General features: G+C 36.1%; 1 protein-coding gene across 1 annotated transcript in view; it reads left to right on the top strand.

Annotated features, from left to right (window-relative positions):
- LOC140149972 (uncharacterized) overlaps positions 1-26,252 on the top strand; it is a 132,140-nt gene that overhangs the window by 66,098 nt on the left and 39,790 nt on the right. Inside the window, exons 8-9 of the mRNA XM_072171974.1 lie at positions 15,436-15,564; positions 22,229-22,351. Coding sequence (XP_072028075.1) covers positions 15,436-15,564; positions 22,229-22,351 — 252 coding nt within the window. The remainder of the gene's footprint in view (positions 1-15,435; positions 15,565-22,228; positions 22,352-26,252) is intronic.

Genomic DNA, 26,252 nt, shown 5'->3' with positions numbered 1-26,252 from the left:
ATAATCTTTGAGTAACTGATAATACAAATCAGTACACGCACAAACACTTTCTTGTAAAGACATACAAATGAGGACCTACATCTTTTTCCTATCCTAACTGAGGACCTTGAACACCAGAAGCTAAGCTCCAAACTGTGGACTATTGACCTTTAACTACCGACCTGACTTTACTCCGGCAAACAAGACTTGGTCTTCATGCATTTTTACGTTGTTTGTAATATGCAGTTAGGGAATGGACATCATTGACAGTGTTTATAGTGAGTCAGATTATCTGTTATTTAGCATATAAGTACTGCGAAAACAATGTATATTGCCGTATAATCTTTCCAAATGCAGCCATGCACTATAACCACGCTCCTTGGTTGCTGGGTGTCCTTGGTCGTTTACTGCTTTGCATCCTACTTTGTAGCTCAAATGCACTCTCAATGCATGTGTATAACAGGTATGTTGTGTCCCCAAAATATGAATGGTTTCAATGGTCAAAAACTGTTTATCGCAACTTTACATAATATTTCCTCTTTGCCTATAAACTTGGCATTAGCTGGCACCGAGCAATGTTGATTCTTATTGTTTTAATTTTTAGCAAATATGCAAACATCTGTGTATGTATTCATGCACTTTAGGATCAGGGGACTGTGTATTATTAAAACTCTTGTTTTTGGATTTGTATGCATTGTAAATAATAGGGATAGAAAATAACAGGAACCTATCAAAGTTATGATATCCAAAGAGTGCTTGTAATTTTATGATGAGTTACTGAAGATACAATGGGTGAAGAAATGTTAGTGAAATTTATTGGTCCCTGACGCACATATACTGCACCAAATAGGTTCTCTGCATCTGTCCTTGTATAAAAACTGTTGAATTTTTCTGTTCTCTCAACACATATCTGATAATAATGCTGCGTTACAAGCTGTCCCAATAAAAGTAGACTCAGCAGAATGTGTCAATTTCTAAAAGATCAAAACAATATTATTGCTTAATATGTTAAATTTTGTTCAAAAAGTAATCACAAGAAAAAAGACTCAAAGCATGTGCTGCATGCACCACCTATGCCAGATGTACTTACAATGTATTGCTAGATGTGGCCTGCAAATCAGTTGTGGTTGACCATTGAACAGCTCTGAACTTACAGTAATTAAACATAGCAAAACAGGTTTTCGGCCTCAAACACAGATCTCTGGTCCTCTGTGGCCTGCGAGTAAATAATGCAGAATTCCATCTGCAAGCACAAATGCCTGTAAATGAGTTCTGTTTTATTATTAAAGAGATGAAAGACAGACACCCTCCTCAAAAATGTACAATATATTGTTCTTACAATAATACTTCTTTGTACTGCTGCCTGTATCACTAATATATTTACTGAAACTCCAAATAATGTGTTTGTTGAAAGTGTCTGCCTTTCGTTAAAAAAAGAAAGAAAAGAAGAGAAACAAAAAAACCTTCATTTAGAGACTAATGCTTGCAGGTAGAATTCTACGGTATAATTGAGAACCGTTGCAGTAACAGCTATCAGATGGAGCATTGCTTATCAGAGATTGAGTTGACGAAATAAACACATTTGTGAGGTGTATTATATTCACCTAGAATTAGAATGTAAACTATATGTTGTGACTTAACTGTCAGTGTGCGTAGTTTAGAATGCTTCATGTTTTGCATGGCTTTTTGTCTGCCTCTAAACATGGATCCATGTTTAGTTCATTTTCCCACAATATAGTTCATCATATTTTGAATGTCAATGATATGTTTCCATTTCACACTGCTTAGAGCACTCTTAAACATAGATAACTTTTATAACATATTCTTGAGATATTGTTGTGTTGTCATATGTAGAACTTAATTATTCATTGTATGTGTTATTTCAGAAGCCCACATCACACATTCGTATCTGTTATGTCATCTACCTGTTTTACATGTTAAAGGCAAAACGAGGTGCAATTGTGTGCACACACACCACCTGAGATACATGATATTGTGTCAAAAACATCTGGATTAGATTTATGTGTGTTGTTGATATATTGCGAATAATTTGATATGATTGTTGTGATATCAAACGGTATCTCTTGGTCGATCACCTCGTGTTGTGACAATTTTAAAAAAAAAATCATTCGTCTTCAAATGTTGTGTGTTACAAAAGATTTGAAAGATGAAATTCAGCAAGGATTTTGATCCAATCGTAAGTCAGATTGAAGACTGGATACAATTACAGCAAAGTACTGAACGGTTTGCTTTTATTTGTTTATTCAACAAACTGCTTGTAGCGTATCAATTTTCTTGTTTGTTTAAAATCATAAACAGAATACGCTGTATAGTTCACCGTTTTCTTTGACTGCACTTATGGAGGTGACTTATAGATGAACCATACTTTTGTATGCATTTGAGATTGAATTTAGGAATAAGCTTTCTTTTAAACTATTTAGGCTGATTTGATTTGCTTGGAGTGACTGCTTTTATATAATTTATATCTTTGACACTTGATATTTTTAACATGTTGTTTTTCCTGAGGTTTAGGGTTCAAATCTTGCCGAGTCCTGATTTTTTTCTGCTCTCTCTTAAAGTCACTTTTCACTTTCTACGGTATACATTGGGCTTTTTCAGTTAAAATACACACCACCCCTGTATTTCAGCTTTTTTGTTGTTGAGCATTTTCCATTTTTGAGCCTTTATCACTCAAGGTCAGTTTGAGGTATGAATGATGCATACGCCATTAGGTGAAGTTGTGCAGCATAGTAGCATAAATAGAATTAATGTGACAAAGCCTGAATCAATCATCATTAGAAGAGGTTACAACTTTTTCTCTCCTCCTTTCTCTTCCTTTTTACTTTTTCTTACTCCTTCCATCTAAGTCTTAACTAATGTGTGGCTCTTAATAAACACAGTGTTCTTTCTTAACAGGTATCTTTAATACAAGGATATACATGACATTTACATAATAATCTGGCATAGAGATATTATCAAACCCAGGCTCCAATTTTGATCTGTTATTAACTTGTCATGCTAGTGACTGAACTAAATCTTTTATTTCCATAATCAACACATAAACTAATACAAGGACAACCATGGAGGAGACAGTTGGAAGGCCAATAAGGCCAGCCAGCAGTGACCATCTTATAGAATAAATTCTATGTAGATTATTATATCTCACCTTCTGTAGTCTACTACAAAGCAAGTGTACAAAATACTACAGTTTGAGAGGAACTAGGGTAAATTATATATTACCTGCTGGCTTTTGGCTCTGGGTGCCAGGCCCTTAGCCAGTACAGAGGTAAAAAATAGTTGCTCTCAGTAGCGTAGCATCATAGGGGCATGGTGTGCATGTGCCCCCCCCAATTGATCTGAAATTTTGAAAAATCCCATAGGAAAATTGCCGAAAAATGGCTTGTGCCCTCCCCCCCATCAGACACAGTGACCCCCCAATTATGGTTGGTGCCCCCCATGTGATGACCCACGCTATGCCACTGGTTGCTCTTAGATATAAACCATGTAGTATTTGTTTTATTACACCTCACTGTGACTCCTGGAATGAGATTGTAAAGAAATAGATCTTGTAATTGACCAGTGAATTGGCATGATAGTTCATGAATATCTATGAGGTGTAATAACTGATGTTCTTGTACCCATTGACTTAAGGTATGTGTCAAAGTATGACATACAATTATTTGGAACTTCTAAACAGTTTCTATACTTTATTTATAACATACAAAATTGACTCCTAGGCCCAATTCATTCTTTTTATTAGACATGGACATACAATGCAACAAGCATTTGTTATCTAATCCCAGACAGTTTATCTTCTAACGAATGTGTTTTGACTTAAAAATGATCACATATTTGCAACAGACATTTGACGTCAAATGTAATTTGATTTTTCTTCAAGGATTTTTGTAAGAGTAGAAGATAAAAATGAACTGAAACAGATTGAATAAAGAATACTTGTTGCATCTAATATTCAATATCAAATACAAAGTATGAATCAGGCTTAACACTCTATCAAAGATCATTGCTTATGGTTCAATCAAATCATGTATTGAACAAAGTATAAAATATTCAGATAAAGCCCACAAAAATTGCTTGCTTGACATGTTGTATTGTCTGTGAAATATGCTAAGTAATTACATTTTTTTACAGTTTAAAATAGCACACGATGTTGTTTTGCACTTTAATTCTGCTGTTTGGGATTCATGCCATGCACTACATGTATAGTTTGTGGTTCCTAGCATCCCAAATGGAAACCAATTTAAATCAGTACTGTTGAAGTCACTGTTTTGATTGATTTTAGTATGTACATGTATGGGAATGCATTTCATATTTCACATGTTTTTTTTAAATATTTTTTTAATGTTGGCAAGCACTCCGTTTCTCACTGTATCAGAGATTTATGTTTTGTTGTAATGTGTAATTGCATATTTGCAGTGAAAACAACAATAACAAAAGTAATAACAGGCACTGCATGTCACGTTTGTATCAATGCATATCACTTTTAAAAGGACTAAAAAACGTAATTGATAGGCTGTATAAATCAAACTTTTTGGTTCTTGTCCTTGTCCACATCATTTTCTGGAGTTGTCCATTTATTTTTGTTCTCATTTTCAATTTTAAAAGTATAACTTTTGATTTTAAAGCTCCAGCAATTATGGCAATGAAATAGGTTAATTAAGAAACAAGAATTACTGTAAAAAGAAATTTTTGTAGTATTCAACCTTTTTGAACTTTCAAATTAAAAATTCCTCATTGTTTTCCATGAATGCCAGCAATGTCAATTTTACATTGTGGAAAAATAACACACCTCCCACTCTCGGATGCGTCAATTTATGAAAATCCTCGGGACAAGAACCAAAAAATAATTTTATGCGGCCATCTGAGCACTTGTTTGCAAGCAGCAATCCCGTCCATGTTTTGTATCTATATATCTTGTCTTTGTTATTCCTTGTGCAGCCTGCTTAAATATGGTAGCAAACTACGACCTAGGACAGCTAGCGGCGAGTCACATTTTATACGGGTAGAACTCCAGAAAGGTTGGTGGTGGCATTTACTAATTCAGTAGTTAGCTAACTCGTAACAGGCATGACAGAATTTTTCCCCAAAAAATTGTTACAGAAATTACTTGCTAAATTGAAAGTTTTGTTATCTAATTGCAGTAACACCAGTTTATATTTCTGTATTGTTATCCAAATTGTGAGCTCATTAATTTCTGTATAATTATTCAGCCTCCCTCAAGCTGTGTGTCCTAACTATGTTAATACTACATTATGTCAGCTGTGTTATTCTTAAAACAATAACATCAACAGTACCCACCCACATACACACAAACGCTCTGCTAATCAAACCCATACTCATGTGTGTGAAAAAATCCCCAGTTAACAGACAAAATTTTGTGAAGTCAACATAGTAGAGTACCCCTATATGTATACAATTTCGAAATGTTTTACTGCACTTTTAGGTTATTTGTAGTCCATTGCATTTGCCAGGGAATCAGGGATGATACCTAGTTCAACAAATGTCGCAGGTTAGAATGTAAAGGTTCATAAAAATGTCTGTATTTAAGGGTGATTATATGTATGTAGACACACCCACATAAAAATTACAATAACAACAAGAAGAACTGATCTTTTGATTTTAAATGCATGCTTGTTTATAGCGATCTGCATGTAAATTGTGTTATATATATATGTCTATTACACAAGCCAAGTGATGTTTGCACATCTCTTAATGCTCATGCTTTAAGAAATCAATAACTATTATTTCAGTATATAGATGCATTTTTAGGATTGTAGCTCAAATAATGCAAACATTTTTGCTTAACAAAGTACTCATGACTTAAGCTTTCGCTCTCTGTGCTGATGGCTTGATTGATCACAAGTAGCTTCAACAACTGCGTTTCCAGCAAAATGAAAACAAAAACATCATCGCTTCTGGGAAATGTCAACTTGTAAGAAGCTTTGCAGGAACAGCAGTGACCAATCATGCAGTCAGCACAGATGGTGAAAGCTAAAGTTTTGAGTACTTTTCAATGGATTTGTTGCGCAAAAATATTCAAATTAATAACTATTATTATGATTTGATTTTTTGGTCTTTGAGATACACTTTGTTGCTCTTAATGAGTGCCAGTCAATCCAATGTGGTGAATTTTGCAAAAGTGTTACACAAAGGACTGATGGCTGCATGGAGTCTGAATTCTCATGTCTAATTTTGTTGATTTTGACACATTGGGCTATTCCAGTTGAAATGCACATACCCCCCTATGGAAGACATGATTGTAAGTTCCCACGCAGGGAGTGTGTGAGATTAAGGTCACATCTTCCATAGGGGGTATTTGGATTTCAACTGGAATAGCACATTTCCAGTGAATTACCATTTGAGTTTAAAATGTTAAGACATTGTCTGCTCTAGCTATCACAATCACATACAGTGTATGGACGTTATTGGCACACTGATGATTAGAATATAAGGTCTATTCAACAAATAAAAAAGCAAAAGTGAAGTATTAAGATCAAAGAAACAAGAGCCATTCTGACAAATAAGGGGTCAGGTGGAAGGAAATTCTCATCAAATTTCAGATGTTACAGAGGTGTCTATATTATTATTAGCCAAATGTGCTGAAAGGTATGTGGTAGCTTTATAGTTTTCAGCATGGTTCTTCAGCGGTCTGCCAATTTGGCGCAATTTATGGTATATACGGAAGTGGGGTTCTGATTGGCTAAGTTATTGAATCACATCATCGCATCGGCACCTCAAGCTGCGTTGCATCTCGTGACCTAGTTCTTTTTACGTGACAATGAGACGGAGCAGATTGACACCGCTGAAGGAATTTGCTGAATAGTATAGTAGCCAAGAATTCTTAAATATGTGATACAAAGCAACATGTCAGTAGAAAGCTTCTCATATAAGGCATTTCATTACTCAACAATACTTTGACACTTATTAAGTGACATGTACAAAACGGATATGAGTCCGATGAGGATGCTTTGTTCACACCTGTAAGGTGCAATAAATAAAACAAATTGGTATGAACCAGGGGTACTCAATACTAATGACTGTACAAGGATGTGCTGCAAACATGGGTCACATTTGCAGCCATTTGGTATATCAATGACCCCTTTTTCTCAGCTAATTTTTATATATCATTATATGATTGTCCCCAAAATAGCCCAATTTTGCCTCATTGTAGCCACAATTCTTTTAATTTGCCAACAATTTTAGGAAAAGTTGTAAAAACTTTGGCAATTTATATTAAATTTGGTTGGAAATTTTGACTTTTGGAATAGCGATGGGTTCAAATTTCTTGGAAAATTCTCAGCAGCACATCCCTCCTTGAACCAAACTTGAGTATGTATACCCCCGGGCCCGTAAGGTGTAAGAAGACGATTTTGTATAAACACAGCAAAGTGAAATTGAAAACCATTTTGATTTTAACAGATCAGATTAATGCCTGATATTGACAGTTAAAAAGGTCAATTCTTGAGAACTGGCAACTTGCTGAATTAATTATAATCTGCCACTTTCATGATGAACAGAAAAGTACAAACACAATTACAGTCCAACTCCCTTATCCGTCCAACCTCTTTTATATGGCCCAATATCTTGCTCTGTTATCCGGCTGTGAGATTTTCAGAAGAAAGCATGTTTTGGTTGCAGGCCATCAATGTAAGTCATGAAAACTGAACTACATTAAAGTTTTTCTTGATGTGTTTTAGAATATTTTGGTGCATTGTCTTCATGCCTGGAAGCATTTTAAAAGGCAATTCCATGTATGCATACCACTGTGGCACCAACAGCCATTGACAAAATTGTTGCAATGTATTTAAATGCATATATACTGAATGGTCCCTGAAGGAGTCCAGCATTAACAGTTTTGTGGATAAATTGGCCCATCACAGTTCTCATATTACCTAGTAATCAAATTTTATAGCTGCTTTGTGGTGCAATGTGCTATTCATGGGTATAATTTGGATGCAATTTGTGTGATTAATTTCTGTGAATCCTGAGCTGTTGTACAAAAGTGACCTTTGACATGCAGGGTTGAGAAAAAGTGTACAGCCAGCTGCAGATGTTTGTGTTTTTCTGTAAAATATGAACTTTAGAGTATGTGTAGTAGCTCCGGCAATGGAGGTGTATAGGTTGATTGCCATGGAGATATGAGGCTTTTTTGTGGCAATGTAAATGAGGCTACAATTAGGCTATTCTGAATCCCCTGTTAAAATGATACAATCAGTACTGAAGACACATATGATGGGATAACTTGTGTGATGCTGAAGGAAAATGATGAAATTCATAGTGCAAATTGAGAATCGATACTTGTGGCCATATCTCATAATTACAGCCTGCCCCCCCCCCAAAAAAAAACCCCAAAATTTGTACTTAAGTTAGTAGGTTGGCACAATTGTTATTTACACTGACCGGAATGAACCTTTAATGACCTTTGACCCCAAATCTGTGAACACCCTATAGACACTCGGCTAATGTCAATGCACAAGCTTGTGGTGTCACCCTGCTATGTTGTTTGTGGCAGAAGACACATTTTGAAGGTATTTTGGACCAGAAGTGACGTGACGTCTTAATGACCTTTGACCCTTGACCCCCAAATTTGTGAACACCCTAAAGGCACCAACTTACGTCAATGCATGTGTGCAAGTGGTGTCACCTTCCTGCATTGTTTATGGCAGAAAAAGCATTTTGAAGGTATTTTGTCTTGGGCTGAAAGTAATCCCTTAATGACCTTTGACCTCAAATCTGCCAACACCTTATAGACGTTGGCTAGTGTCAATGCATGTGAGCAAGTGGCATCATCCTGCTATGTTGTTTGTGGCAGAAGAAGCATTTTGAAGGTATTTTGATTTGGACTGGAAGTGATCCCTAAATGACCTTTGACCCCACATTTGTGAACATCCTAAAGGCATGTGGTAATAACAATGCATGTGTACAAGTGGCATCACCTTGCTATGTTGTTTATGGCAGAAGAAGATTGACAGAAAGAAAGAAAAAAGAAGTAAGAAATTGGAAAGAAACAATAGATAGTCATGACTCTGTCAATGACTGTCTAATAATATACAATACAGGGATACGCCCTTAGATTATTAATACACAGATTGGAATTTTCCATGCCTGTGCTCTCTAAGCGTACTCGAATTCAGGTGATGCCGGTACAGCGTACAGACCTGGCGACATCGCTTATATTACGCGCGAAGCTTCTTTTGTGTACGCTCGCGCTGTTTGCGCTATTTTTGAGTGTGCTCACGCGATACCTGACTTAGCGTCGATCCCCTGAGGCAACATGCCATGTTTCCGCGGTATGGATACGCCAATGCAACGTTTATCAGTATTGTGACATCTCATCTCCGTAACAATCCATATTCCTTGTGCAATTTGGTCAAACCCTTAATTTGCTGACAACTAGCTCATATTGTTTCCCCATTATCTATACAGAACATTAAAGAATTCAGGACAAAAAACCCACACAGCAAGTTGAGGGAAATATAGACTGAAATCTTATTTGCTAACTATATACGGTCACCTGACATCACTGATGTGTAACGTAGTTGATCAATTATTAACATGTTGAACTAATTTCTATTGATTGTATTAAGATCCTTGTGACGAGAAAATGACATGCATTCAATCAAGTGGGTTGAATACACTGATGTTCAAGTGATCTGTTTTTCATTCATTGTGCTGATGTATTATTTATACTAACCGGGTAATGGCCATGAACAGGTGCATGATGTTATTGTAAGTGTGCTATTGATGGAAACTGGATTTCATTTGCGACAAATTTGGAGTACAGGTGATAATATAGTTTAATTTGAAAGGGGCTTCGAGAGATTTTGCAAACTGGCCCCTCCACCAAAAAATAGAAAGAAAAAAAGAAGAGGACAAAACATTGCCTTATTTTGATAGATTGAATAGACCAGAGCCTATCCAGCAGTAATTTAGAGACAAAAATCTGTATTGATGAAAAAGAGACACTGTGAGCGTGCTGCATTAAAAGCGCCCCATATTTTGTATTTTCTGGGGGATCAGATGTGTTTTAAAATCTAGTGCTACCCCTGCTATTCAATGAGACAAAGTACCTCAAATGGACTCTCTAAAGGGCATAAAGAATTAAGCTAAAATCCAGAAGCTTTGGGGCTCACTGCCCCCTCAATCCCGACAGGTCCCTGGACCCCTGCAGGCCCCTGGACCCCACCCGATTTTGGATCGGTCACTTTGCTCCCTCGCCAAAAACCTCCCTATTTCCAATTCTCAAATATTGGCTTCTCTGCAGCATGTTGCTTACGAACTACTAAAGCGAAACCTTGTAATAGATCAAAGCTCAACTGGAAGAAAATACAAGATGCTTCTACCTCAGAGCATGCAGTTTCAAATTAAATTGTCAGATTCAAAACCCTGCAGTGCAACAATACATCTTGGTGTAGATGTATTGTGGCATAGACACAATCAGTTACAAAATGCTGTAGGACAAACCTATTACCTATCTTGACCTACATGTATATCCATATTAGTTTGCAAACTTGGCTACCAAAAATGTCTGTTGGGACAAATTCAGGCCTTTGAAAAGGAAATATGACCCAATTTCTTGCTCAATTTCAAAACTAGGATTGGGCCCATAACCAGGATTTATTTCAAGGGGATGCAGGAGCTAGAAAGTGGACTTTTTGGGAAAACATTGTTTAAAAAAGGACTGATTACAGAAAAGAAGCAGACCTTTTAATTTTGTAATATTTCCTTCCAAAAATGCTGATTTTCATTTTTACAGACAAAAACAAGAATTTTTTGTAATTGGCTTTCTCTTGGGTTGGTGGTGGTGGTTGGGGGAGGAGGGGCACATGCCACCCTCACATCCTTGGTTGGCCAGCATTATTATGGTTTTATCTGACATTTCTGGGAAAAAAATGAAAATTAATGTTAGCAACAACTGCATTAATTAAGTTTTCAAGTGCACTTGAAAACAGTTTCCACATTACTCAACATAGAAAACAGACTTATGTCTATACTTTGTTCTGCTCATACTAGGCGAGACTTAAAAAATTGTAGATTGATATAGGGCCACATTAGATTAAAAATTTGTTTCACATCCCCACCTTTTTGGAAAAGTGAGCAGGGAGAGAGGTGGTTTTTTTTGTAGTTGCTAAATTTACAAAATACAGCAGTTTTCACATAAAATTGACATTGCTAGCAGTTTGTAGTATCTGCCAGGAAAATGATGAGGCCCTATTTTGTTTAAGATTATGAGGGGTAGACCTCTTAGAGTTCCACAAAAGACACTTGCAAGTGAATATGTTGACTATATAAACTTGGTAATATCGGCATTAACATTTTACTAAAGTATTAAAAACTTTAAATTCAATATGAACATTGAAAAATAAAACAAATCCCAGAAAGTGAGGAGGGAGGTGGACACGAAACAAATTAATATTTTTTTATTTGGCCTAGAATGTCAATACACGTTTGGGCGTTATAGTCTTGGCAAACATTTTTGTGAATTTATGCATATTTTTGTGAATTTAGGCTAGCGTAATTTTAGACTTTATTGAAGTGTGAATAACAAAAAACAAATATTGTCCCCCTACATGTATTACAAGTTTTATTAGTTCGTGGGAGGGGGGATGTGAATTCAAAGACTCCTCTGAATTCACAGACCATCTGTGAATTCAGATCCTCTTGCTAACTTTCGTACTGTATTTTTTAGCTAGTTTTGTTTCAAGGTGCTTACATGCTGTTGTTTATATTGTTGTGGTTTAAACATTTCCTATGTGCTACAACAACATAATATCTTTAAAAAACAGTGAACAAAGTTATACTGCAAGTTGTTTGGATATTTCTGCTTTATTGCATAATTTTGCTCTGCTTAAAAAAATTGCACCGATAGAATTTTAGTTTGCACAGTTGAATGTGAAGCAAAAAAATTGAAACAAGTATGTGAAATCACAGACCTGGGTTTGTGATTTCACAGACTAGGTCTCTGAATTCAGAGGAGTCTATGAATTCACAGTGCCCCGTAGTGATATTAGCTATTGATATAGTGAACAGCTTGGAACAAAGTAATACATAACATCCACAAAGAAAGAGGAAAACATAAATCCCTGCAGCCAGTTAGCGAGTCAATGACCACGGAAGATTGTTATCAATGTGAATCATTCGAATGGAAAACAACATGTCAGATTGCATTTCAAATACACTGTTTGGATGACAGCAGATGAACTTATTTGACTAAAAATGGTTTGAAAAAAGTTACACAAATAAGATGAAATAATTCGAAGGAAGGTCAGGATGGAAGAAACATTTTTAGCTCAATAATTATTGTGAAGCAATCAAGCTATTGCTGTGACGTCAATTTTTAGGTTGTGTGTCTCTCTGTTTTCATTCATTCATATTTTATTTTATTAATCATCAAGTTACATGTGATACATATCGTTCAATAACATAATAGGAAATATATGAAACCATAATAGTAAATACAATAAAGAATAATTGGTATGTGTAACAATAAAGAATAATTGGTATGTGTAAGAGTCTGTCCATACATCCGGCCTTCAACAATTATGTAAGACTATTGGTTAAAATTTGTTCACATATGTATAGTTTCAATCCAATTGTATAATCAATTAGCATTTATGCGAATTAGCTCATTGATTATTCAAATATGCAAATTATAAGAAAATATGAATTGGTGTGTTATGAAAACTGACGGGTGGACAAAAGCTATAGCTTGCATGGTGATCCGTTGCTGCTATGACATCAAAGTATCATCACTATTCAATATTCAGTCCCAAATTCAAGAAGTGTACTTGTACTCAAGTTGAATGTGGATGGGTTTCAGTAACCAAAATAGATACAAGTGTAGTCTCCAAGGATTAATGCACATGATCTCTTGAACAGTAAAGGTTGTATGTTGATTGCATGCTTACTTCGTGGAAGACAGAACTAATTATATTATTCAAATAGTTTCACTTTTTATATTCATATGTTTTAATTATCAAACACAAGGACAAACAAGTCATTATTAAGGCCAATTATACTATATAGCTAAGATCTACCTGCATATTCTACTTTCTTGCAAAGATAAGAAGCCAGATCCATCTTCATTCTCAAATGTACAAACTTTGTCCTAAAATAATATTCCTAAAATATAAAGAAGACACACAAGTAAAGAAAGGGAATAAGTAAGTAACTTGAATAAATACATTTAAAAATAAATTGCTCAACATTTAAATAAAATATTGAAGAAATAAAGACCAGAAAGAAAGAAATATGTGAGTTGGTTAAGATTGGTGTTGATCTTTTAGAGTCAGTGCCTAATGAGGTATCCAAATATGTAGAACAAAACTCTCCATCTATTGACTACTTTATTTGGTAATTTAGGTTTAGTGTCGTTAAGATATTGCTTTTGTTTTAAGTGCTCGGATACTTTTTGTGCACAGTATATAAAAATATATTGTCACATTTTTCTTCAAACTCTATCTTCATGATAAAATGTTAAAAGGATGACATGCATGAAGATAAATAGAAGATGCATTAATTCTTCCTCTCATGTGTATGCTAATGGGTTTGTTTTAATAGTGATCTCCTTGTTGATATATGGACAAAATGAAGTACAGCAAAAGTATAAAGTACTCTCTAAATGCGCACATTCATGTTGTCATAGCCTTTGCAATTGATTTCATGGCGCCACATCCTAGATCGGAAATGCGTACGTAGAAACTACATCAATTCATGAATAAATCCATGACTTTTTCATATTGCCTATATCATGTGAGAGTTTGCTAACACTTATAAGCCTTGCCAAGAGAAATACATTATGGCGATCACAAAGAGCCAGCCAAATGAATAAATCAGCAAACAATTTACAGGAATTTGCTCAGGTTGGTTTGTAGATGTATAGCAAGGATTAAAAATCACACTTTTCCCAGCTCATTGCTTTGGGGTTGATTGGGGTGGATGGATATGTTTGTAGACCCATAGGTCTCAGGTTCAAATCCCAGCTGTGCCTCATTTTGATTTTTTCCTGGTGCGCAATCTGAGTTTATACTTTTGTAAATGCTGTTTCTAGTATCAACAATGCCTCTCTGGAATAAAAAATCTTTAAATTAGTGTTTTGGGGAAAAATCTATATCTTCAATACAAAAGGTCAAAATTTTCATATGATGGATGGCTTTTCATCCCAGCTACATACACTTAAGTACACATCATTAGATTTATTACAATTTGAGGACTGTTAAATTTAAATATTAATTTTTAATCATTTGCCATAAAATGTGTATTATATCACAAATATATAAATAATTATTTGATATCAGAAGGACATTCCTCGCATTCAAAATGAAATTTGATATAAAGTCTGACGTGCTCTCAGGTCCCACCAAAAATATGTGAAAACGTTGCTATCCGAGCTCTTAAGAGTTAATGTGAATTAAAATTGAGTGTTCAAAGTGAAATAAAATCTCTAACTATATAATACAGCAAAAGCTCATCTTTCGTTGTTGGACGAATGAAAAGTTAATTTTAGCCGTAAGTGTGATTCCCAATTGGTCATCAATATAAAGTGATATATTGCATTATTAAGCAGACCCTATAGACACAAGTGGGTGTTGAACAAGCCAATTATTTCCTGTTGTTGGCAAGATGGAGATCGGAAGATTGATTTGCTACTCTTATTTTTCATTCTTTACTTTATAGTGTCTATTTTCGCACTGGCAAATTGATTTGAGGACAGCCTTAATAGCGATAGAGTTTCAGATTTCTTTTTTGTTATTTTAGAATACCGTAAATTGACCCCTTTTAATGTTCTTTAATATATACAAATATAGATTATATCTCATTTTTGCATCAACACCAATTTTTATAGTAATTGTCGTACATGAAAGTTATGTTTAATTTATATTTTGAGCATATATATTCCATAAGAGAAATGGACAGTTTAACCACCCAATGTGATACAAGAATATTTGAGGCACAAAAAAGTAGCAAGTATGTGTTGGTGCAAACTCCAGATAACACATTTAATGGGTCCATTTAAAATCCACACTACCTCTGCGTAAGATTTTGAAAATATCTTCCATGGGGAGTATGTTTTTTAAATGTAATTGGTCAGGGTTAATCATTTTGAAACCCATACTCCCCGTATATGGCTTTACCCAAATCTTCTATAGCTGGAGTGTGTATTTCAAATGGAAGTTACCCAATTATCTATTCTAATCAAAATTCATACTCCCTCTGTGGAAGACATAATCTAAATCAGGGGTAGTGTGGATTTTAAATGTAATAGACCAATGCACAGAAACATACAGGAATCAAACCCACACTTCCAAATAGATATCTAAAGAGATGAGCCAGGTTTTTTTAAGTTTGTGTTCTTATGTTAACAGAACTGAAACAACATAATTTCAACATGTTTTTATAACTGTTTGCATTCTTTTCACCTCTTTGATATCATTACAGTCCAACCAAAGGCAGAGGGCGCTTTTCCAACATACGTAACAGCACCAGCAGTCTACGACCAACCAGCGTGCACAGGATAGTGGCACAACCCATGTCCAACTCACCTCCTATACCTAATAGCCCACTAAGGTAGGTTGGCTGCTATACCCATTGCACGGTTCCACCATATGTGAGGAGAGCCTCAATCTGGCAGCATGCCCGAATGGGAATTGACCAGTCATATAACATTGCGTAAGTTACGTAATACTTCCTTTCATGTCTAATGCCAGTTCGATGCTCTACCCGTATATGGCGAAACCGTGTAATAAGTGAATAATGCCCTGTTTTATGTATGAAGTCAAATTTAAGGCAGCTGTGTACTCTAGACATTTTGCAAAATTGAGGTTTTTTTGATATGTTTGTACTTTGTTATGTTTTTATAAATACAAGGAATGAAAATCCAGATTTGTAAACTCCAACTGCAATATTTTAAGGATTTTATTTCACTATTCCACTCGTGTTTGAAATTGAAAAGGAAAGAAAATCTTTGTTGAACCAGCAAGGGTACACGCGTGCAACAACGCATCGCTAATCAATAAAGCAATAACTACTTCCCTTGAGTTGCTGAACTTTCAGTGCAGTAGTTGTAGTCCTTGCCCCTATAATATACACATCTTTCTTGTCACCAATGTGCTATAATTGTTGAGAAAAATGCAAAAATAGGCACAAAATTGGCCAGGGGTGTAGTACCCCCTTAAGCATAACTGCATTCAATTTGATTACAAATCATACAGGGACTCGAGTTAGGTTTTGGTAGGATGTACCACTGAGAATTTGAATGTCGACCCATCCATATACCAATTGATTTCCAACAAATTTTGACCCATCACTATTTCAAAAGTCAAAATATTGTACAATTTTCCCAAAAAGTTTTGGTACATTTGACAAAATTGGGAAAATGTGTAAGAAATGAGCCATCCATGTACCAAAATGGGCTTGGAGATAATAAAGGGGTCATTGCCAAAATGTGACCCATATTTCCGGCACGTCCTCACTGGTATTTCTTGCACATATTTGCATTGTCATTTGTGCCCGAGTCCCCCCCCCCCCCCCCGGCCAAACATGAGTATGCATGGTACTACAGAGATGACTATGGTTAACATCTTGCCATTGTTAACAAGTTTTTTAGCATTCATCCATAATCTAACTTCAGTGGGTGCCTACTGTCAACCATAGTGAACCATGTTGAACATGTATCTTTCAACAATGGTTATCAATGATCAGTGCTGACCATGGTCAAATACTAAAGCAGACATGCCAACTAGTACGGTGAACCGTATTTTGTACGGTAAAACGTGCAAAATACGGTAGTACGGTCACCCCCCAAAAAATACGGAATTCCAGAATTGACCAACATATTAAAATGTTGTGTCTTAAAAAGATAAACAGCTGCAAGATTAGACTACCGACTGAATTACTGGTATCATTTGACCACTTTCTTGGTCTGTTAAAGTGGTTGCCTACATCGTTTTTCTCTCGACTTTCGATGATGCATGCACATTAAAAAAAAATATTATTTAATAGGCCTACAAGATGCTTTCCGAAATAATTTTCTTCTGACTTGCAGATTTTTCATGCACATTAATTTTTTTTATTAACCACCTAATGATATGTCTTCTAAGGGTATTTAGTTAACTATTTAGCTCTATTGGTGCAAAAGAATAAGCCTACAAGAAGGTTTCTGACCTCCTTTTACTTCCGACTTTCGCACCATGCATGCACATTAAAGAAATATTTAATAGGCCTACAAGATGGTTTCCGAAATAATTTTCTTCTGACTTGCACATTTTTCATGCACATTAATATTTTTTATTAACCACTTAATGCTATGTCTTCTGAGGGTATTTAGTTAACTATTTAGCTCTATTGGTGCAAAAGAATAAGCCTACAAGAAGGTTTCCAACCTCCTTTTACTTCCGACTTTCGCACCATGCATGCACATTAAAGAAATATTTAATAAGCCTACAAGATGGTTTCCGAAATAATTTTCTTCTGACTTGCACATTTTTATGCACATTAATATTTTTTATTAACCACCTAATGCTATGTCTTCTGAGGGTATTTAGTTAACTATTTAGCTATATTGGTGCAAAAGAATAAGCCTACAAGAAGGTTTCCGACCTCCTTTTACTTCCAACTTTCGCACGATGCATGCACATTAAAGAAATATTTATAGGCCTACAAGATGGTTTCCGAAATAATTTTCTCCTGACTTGCGGATGCGGATTTTTCATGCACATTAATATTTTTATTAAGCATCTTCATCTAACTGCTACACATGCTATGTCTTCTGGAGGTATTTAGTTAACTAGTTAGGTCTGCAAAAGAATAAGCCTGCAAGATGCTTTCCGACTTTGTTTTCTCAATGGTGCAGCAGTGCACATTAATATTTTTAATACTTTCCTTTAACCATACATAGACAACTGCTATACCCAGTACAGTCTTCTAATTGACATTGGCATAAACTGTTTAATTTTTTTTTGAAACATGAACAAAACCTGATGTTAGACTGATACTATAATGATGATGATGATGATGATTCAGATGATGATGATGATCAATGATTTTCTGAACTTTCTGAAAAGTTTTAAAAAAGCATGCTTCTAACAACATTAGAAGTAACAAAACCCAGTGTTTCCAGAAATATATCAATTTGTTTGGTCTACATACTTTATCCAATTTTGTGAGGTCAAAGGTCACATACAAGGTCAAAGGTCGACTGAGGTCACTAAATCTTTTAATAATTAATTTTTAACTGTGCATCACATATCCGAAAATCAGCTGGATCGGTCATGTAATTAAGGAAATATGACGACTTTAAGATGGCCGCTTTCCATGTAAAGTATAGCCAAGTAGCACTTTCAATGAGTGATAACTCGTAAAGGAAGCATCTTTCTGTATTGATTTATTACTTTGATGGAATGGTTCTTTGGTATTGCCAAATTTGATTGCAAATTAAGTAAGGTGGGCCCCTGAACCCGGCTGTTATGTGCTCCCTCACAATTATGTGTTCTACTTTTGGGGTTTCTGGGGTTGGCATGTATGCAAAAGGTACATATTTAAAAAATACGGTTTTAGGGTGCAAAATACGGATTTTTGTTCTTCTGAGTACGGAAATCTGGATTTCAAAGTTGGCATGTCTGCTAAAGGCATGTTTGTCCATGGCAAACTGAATAATTGGCCATTGTCAACCATGGTTTTGTCAATTCAGCAACCATGGTCAACACCAAAATTACACCAAGTGCTGTCATCTACAAATGTATGGTTGATGAGCATTGTCAGCCATGGTTAACCGGGTGAACATTTCATTGGGGTAGGAGTGGAATGCTTGTTTACAGATGATATATTACGGATTAGATTTGGACATACATGATATATATGAAGCACTCACATGCATGACAACAATTAGGCAGCATTTACTTAGATACATCTACCAGTTGACACATTTAATGTCACACATATCCATACACAAAGGCAAATCTAATCAAGTGTACATTAAAGAAGTGAAAAATACTAAGGATGGTTGACATCTCATGCAAGGATATAAGTAGGGCATATCCGTGTTGAAAACAGATTCCATGATACACCACACTTTGAGTGCAATTATCATACTAAGCACAATCGCCAAGCCAGAGTATTTTCATGGCATCGTCATTCTTTCTTGTAATTAGGTCACAGTCGGGAGTGATTTGGGAGATGGTGGTCATTTGCATTGAACCACATTCTCATCTTTATGGACTCTGCATTAGGGAACAAACCAGAAGTTTAATGATGCCCTATAAACAAAAGTCCTTTCATTGGGGAAGGGACTTACTGATTATGTTAATAAAAATAGTTAAAACATCGGTCAGAGTTTATCTTTTGGGATTGAAAGTTTCAGTATTTCACACTTATATGTTACAGGGAGGGATCAGCCTCCTATGAAAGTACTTTCTTTTGTAGGACATCAAACTTTTGGGTGTTCCCTTAATTATTAATCATTTTTAATGATACTATGATATTATAATAGTAGTATTTGGTGACAATTCCAACCGACGGGTCCAACCGACCCTGATTTTGCATTTTGAGAGGATATATTTTTTTTAATTTGGCTAAAATCATTCAATATTAAAAATGGTTTTTTTACAAAATTATATTATTTGGCATAAAAAATCAGAATATTTTCAACAAATGTTTGCAAAATATCATCAGATTTTTTCTAGATTTTTCAAGCTTTGGGTTGATATTTTAGCCTTCAGGAACAAAAATAAAATAACAAACTTGAAGTCTGTCTGCCCATAAAATAGGGGTTTTCCCGTCGCAGTTGAAAGTTAAAATTTGATATCTTGAAATGATTCCATATGCAAAGTCAAATTTCCCTGATGACAGGTTTTGCATAGACGGTGATATAATCCCCTTATCCCTTCAGTGATTATTGTAATGGATATTCAATATCAATCAAGCCTGTAGCAAAAATGTCTGTAAAGATAATTCCTATCAGCACTATAATAATTGTGTTTGTCACATGCGATGATCATAAAGGTGCAAGTATGAAATCAGTTGACAACAACTTGCAAAGAATTACAATGGAGAAGTCTGACAACTTAAACTTGTTCTTCAAAGAGGGCAGAATACAGTAAACGTTCGCCTAATGGCGCTATGGGCTTCCTTGGCACAAGTGGAATTTTAGGCACAACCTAAATGTGCCCTCCCGTAAAATTCCAACCAGCAAATAAGGATATGGAACCTTAATTCTTGTTTGGATTTCAGAGGAGGGCAGCTCTCAGTTTGCATATGAAATTTACCCCAAGGGAAATGAGCCCAGGTGCCCCATTATTAGGCGAACATTTACGGCAGTGTCACTTTTTAAGGGGGTGGTTATCTGGATTTGACCACAATCCACTTGACAAACTTGGGATTGTTGGCAAGCATTCCATGTGGCCTATATATTGAGGGTTCTGCCGCTTTCACTATGATTTTGTCCATTTTGGAAAAATTGTGTTAAATGAATTCTGCCCTGATAAGCCTCTGTATATTGTATATAAGGCTATATGTGCTGCTGTACTGTGGCATTATTGGGACTGGAAATGGACATTCATCTTTGTTGTTACTGGAAAGCCAATAATTTCCTGAAAATGTTGGTACCAAAATCTAACATTCACCCAAAATGGACATATGGCAATGTTGCCCTGAGCCCTTGATTTAAGGTGGTATTGGATGCATTTTCTAAAGCATTTGAGCATGTTTTAAACCGATTAATTGAGTAGGGTAAAGTACGCTGATCAATACGCCTTTTGTTTGGAGCAAATCGGACATACGGTTTTCAAAATACATCAATTTATATGTTCTTTGTATCCTATTGTTTTTGTCAATAATCAATATAGTTAATGAGCTAAAAAGACTGGAAAGGCTCATTAATATGTAATTTTTGCCAATATTTTGCTAAAAATCAATGCATAAATGTTCAGGGTACTTTTGTTTTGCATACTTTTGCCCTGAAACTTGGTCAAAGTGTTTCTATTATGTTCTAATGTATTATATAGTGAAGCCGCCCTCTAATTTGCATATTTGCATAATTAATGAGCTAATTTGCATAAATGCTAAGTTTTAAGTTATTTGACCTCAGATGACCCCTGGGTGACCCTGGATGTCCCCAAAATTACCTTCAAAAAATTTGGCCCTAAATGTTTACTGTACCCACCAAGTTTCATGCCCATATGACAGTTTTTGCTAATTTGACCTCAGATGACCCCTAGATGACCTTGGGTGACCTTGACCCACTAACAAATACAAACTTGTTCTGTATGGGGTCAAGCTGCACCCACCCACCAAGTTTGAGGAACATGCGACCCCTAGCCTCCGAGAAAATAGGCGGACAGACAGAGTCACAGACAGACAGACAGAGTCACAGACTACCAGTATTATTATATAGATAGGTGCTGCGGTTCTTGAGTTACGTTGTAAAGAGAGCTGAAACAACAACACTTTTGTAAAACGTACATAACTCATTAATAACAATAAATTAAGCAAGTTTGCAAAGTATACGATTTGTAGAATGGATCAAGGTGTTAATTTTCAATAATATATTGAACTACATAATGAAAATCGATTTTTAGGTTGCTTCGACCAACAATACCTCGTCTACCCTTAAGCCCTCCCCTTCTCATAAAACGGCTGAGATGCTCTATTGTGGTCACTGTACTGTGACCATTTAAAAGAGTAATTTCAAGAGCATTGGCCACAGAACTTAATGGCGCATATTTTACTATCAGTCAAGAGTTTCTGTACATATTTTTTTTGCAAATTTAATGACCTGGGGTCCATTTCACTCAATTTTTAACCCTTCGTAACTCAAGTAACAGTTCGCAAAGTTACGAACACCCAATACTAGACATAACTTTACGAAGAGTCTGTATAATCCCTATTACTTATGAAGGGTACCGTTTGTAAGTAAGTTTAGAGAAATGGAACTTATGACTCGTTGTAAGTTACGAACGATTTTGAGACTTATGAAGCTTGTTTAAGTTTAGTGAAATGGACCTTTGGTTCTTCCAATGCAGCAATACACAGGCAGGGTCATAGTAAGAGCCTCAGGGCCCCATGGATATGGAGCTGTGCAGGCCCTTTTAACATTCTCTTTATCAGCCCTATCCCTATCGCACCCTTTTGCAATCAGAATATACCAAGTTATTTTCATCAGTAGCCTAATGGAAGTTGCACATGATTAGTTATATAATATAATAATCCATCATTCTGTGTATTTTGTTGTTATCAGTGAAAGCCCATCGCAGCAAGGTATAGCTGAGGAACGTTATGTGACGTATGGCCCTGGTGATACTCCTGGCCCAGATGAGTACGGCTATGGCAACAGTCCAGCAGGAGAACCACATTACTCAAGGTACATGTCTAGCATATCAACAATTCAAAAAGAAATAACATGTTGAATTATTGCAACTAGGTGGTTACCCGTATTTCCCGGTTCTCGGCTGTCATGGTTATTGGCTTTTGCAGATCTCAAAATCAGGGTGTGTCCTTTGGCTGGGATCACTGTCCTCACAGATGAGGTCAATTGCAGCTTTTTGCAATTTGACCTGACTTTCGCTCTTTCTGACCTATGACCTCTTGACCGTAGGTCTGACAAAAAGGTCACCGTGGAAACTGTTGTTTGTTAGTCCAAGGTCCACCCACCCACCAAGTTTGAGCTCTATAGGGGCAATTTGAAGTTTTACCTTTCTTGACCTATGACCTCTTAACCGTGGGTCTGACGAAAAGGTCACCATGTAAACTTTTATTAGTCAGACCAAGGTCCACCCACCCACCAAGTTTGAGCCTCATAGGGCAATTTGAAATTGTTACCTTTTTGACCTATGACCTCTTAACCGTGGGTCTGACTTAAAAGGTCACAGTGGAAACTTTATTTGTTTGTCCAAGGTCCACCCACCCACCATGTTTGAGCTCTATAGGGGCAATTTGAAATTTTTACCTTACTTGACCTTTGACCTCTTAACCGTAGGTCTGATTCTTTTGCATTATATTTACCAATGCTATCCATGAGTGTGTAAACATGGGTGCATATTATCAGAAACGTGTCATGAGTTTTCAGCATCTTTCATATTTGAACCCATATGTGCCTTATGTTCCACTACCAAAAGCAAATGACAACCTGAAAGAGTGTGTCTGTACTAGTTTGATCTTGCATGCCAGCAAGAATCATCATAAACAGAGTGAAGTTGAAACTAGAAGAAGAAATTTCCATCAAACCAGCCGGCACAGACTGCTATAATAATAATAATAATAATAAGCATCATTTATTAAGCGCCTTTTCATGTACAAAGCGCTTTACAATACAATATATTATAAAAACAACAAAAATATCATTACATATGGCAAGAATACAAAAACCCAATAATTTAGCAAGAAATACGATAAAAAGTTTAAAAATACTTAGCGAGACCAGCTCATTATTTAAAAGAGCAGGAAAACATGCAATTTTAAAACAGCTCGCTATGTGGCTGGAGGGCCTATAACATGTAGACTATTCACAAGCAGCTCCATTTAAAACTCACCATCCTCTGTGGAAGATTTAGGTTGAAATTGTCCTTAGAGGGTGCATGAAATTCAAATGGAGCATGAAATTCAAATGGAGCTGCCTAATGGGCTCAGTCCATTTGAAATTCATACTCCCCTGTGTGGGAGATATTCCCAATATCTTCCACAGGGGTAGTGTGGATTTTAAATGGAATAGCCCACTGTGCTTCTCTCATCAGTGGAACCCCACCAGCTCAATAGCGCAATTATTCACTTGTCAGCCATGTACATTTTTTTGTTACATGTAGCATACATGTACCCTTGTCAGGGAACATTATGCATTATGTATTTTCAAATCATTCTCAAAACTCATCTGTACCCAGATGTTTAGATTGTTGTTGCTTTATTTTCTTTTATTGGGCTATTCCATTTAAGATCCACACTACCCCTGTGGAAGATTTGGCTAAAGTCTTCTACAGAGGGAGTGTGAGTTTCAAATAGAATAGACAGTTGATAACTTCCATTTGAAAAGTATTGGTTTCAAAATAATTAACCCTGACCAATTACATTTGAAATTCATACTTCCCCTGTGGAAGATATTTTCAAAATCTTCCACAGGGGTAGTGTGGATTTTAAATGGAATATTCCATTGCTTTGTTTTTTGTTTTTTATTACATTTGATTCTTGTAAAGAGCTGTGTTCATTTTTGTAAAAGCCCTGTATAAAAAGCTTATGTATGTATATACAATATGATCATTCCATTAGCTCCTGAGCTAAACGAAGGAAATCAGAAGACAATTCCTTATTGAGATCAATATTTTAAGCTTGTCTTTTCCTGTATGAACATACTGTCCTGTGCTTACTGTAGAGATTCAATCATAAATACACCACCAAGGTGGTACAGCATCTTTGCAACAGCAAGTGTATACTGAAATAGAGGGGGCTATGTAAAAACTAGCACTGTGAAGGAGATATACTGTGTTTATGCATCCAGTAAGACACCCATAGACATAGTTGATAAATAGCTGCATACGTTGTTGAGTAAATTGTACTTCTGCCCTCTATGTTCAGAGATATTTGCTGTTGTGGGTATAAATATTATAACTCACTTAGATACAGGAATGGCAACATCACAGCATACCCAGACAGGACTTGGGAGTTCTCAAATTATATGTGTTGTAAACTGTCCCATTATTTAATCAAATAATCATTACTTATCTATTGGCTAATAAGCAATATGATGAAATGAAGATTTACTTGTTGCTGGGTTGTTTGTTTAAACGGTCGCTCCGTGGGGAGACACACTTGGGTTCTGATGGGACCAGGCTCAAACAAAATGCTCAAGCCAGGCTAAAAAGCCTGTATAAGTGTGATGCAAATGACCTTGAGAATTGGTAGTAACATCATTCTAGGTTGATTGCCACCTTTACCGGAAGTTACCGGTATTCAATCTCAAGGTCATTTACATCACAACCTAGCTGAAGATTGAAGGTGTCAGTATTATGTTGGTTCGTCTTTCAGAAATAGGTATGTCTGCAGATTGACCAGATTAAAATTAAAATCTGAATTTCATCATACCCAGATAAATGATATTCTACACAGTTTGAAGCAGTATGGCAATTTCCCACTGTAGAGTGCATGCAATAAACCAACCAGAACGGTATAACAGTTGAAATAGCTGCCATGCTGGAGGACAGTTCTTAGATAGTTTAAGATGACAGAGGGACAGGTCTCTAGTAGTCAAGTTAGCTCAATCGATATGGTACGAGAGGTTGCGGGTTCGAACCCTGGCGGTGCCTAGTACGCTCTCGTGGAAAAATTGAGTTTGCTTGAAATTCCCCTGGACAAGGAACTCACTGCTAATTTGTCTCGTTGTAACCCATTTAGTGCATGGTCCCGGCTTCAATTCCCGGCGATGGAGCTTTGCTGCGATATTGACTTGGGCAAAAAAATGTCTGAAATTAATTTGCAATTTCTGTAGATTAAATTCAGACTTCTGCTCTCCCTATGGTTTATTTAGAATTGGGTAAATAGATCATGAAAGTACTCCGTCCTTCGGAGGGGGACGTTAAGCCGTCAGTCCCGTGTACAGAAAGCTGTTACTGTGCATATATCTCGCAGCCAGTTTTGAAAAGAGTAGGGTGTTAACCCCTGACTGCTTCCAACACATCCTGGAGTTCAAATGAACCCCAATGGAAATTAGCTTCAATAGAGGCTTTCTTGGGTTATCCAGGGTTATCAAAACCCGAACAAATCAAATCAAAAATCAATTCCCCCATGTTACCACATCCATCAGTACTGAGATATTGGGTCCTGAAGAAAGCTCACAATTTTTTCTCATAACCCTAGTAACATTTATAACCCAAGATAGTGTTATTTCGGAATTTTCAATGCTAGGGGCATTCTAAAAAGTGGGGGAAGGTATAGAATTCAAGGTGGAGGGTATTAAATTCATTATCACAAGAGGATAAAATTGAGTAGGGTGTTAACCCCTGACTGCTTCCAACACATCCTGGAGTTCAAATGAACCCCAATGGAAATTAGCTTCAATAGAGGCTTTCTTGGGTTATCCAGGGTTATCAAAACCCGAACAAATCAAAAAAAAATCAATTCCCCCATGTTACCACATCCATCAGTACTGAGATATTGGGTCCTGAAGAAAGCTCACAATTTTTTCTCATAACCCTAGTAACATTTATAACCCAAGATAGTGTTATTTCGGAATTTTCAATGCTAGGGGCATTCTAAAAAGTGGGGGAAGGTATAGAATT

The sequence above is a fragment of the Amphiura filiformis genome, chromosome 4, assembly GCF_039555335.1.
Source record: "Amphiura filiformis chromosome 4, Afil_fr2py, whole genome shotgun sequence".
Classification (NCBI taxonomy): Eukaryota; Metazoa; Echinodermata; class Ophiuroidea; order Amphilepidida; family Amphiuridae; genus Amphiura; species Amphiura filiformis.
This window is presented reverse-complemented; position numbering and strand designations above follow the sequence as displayed.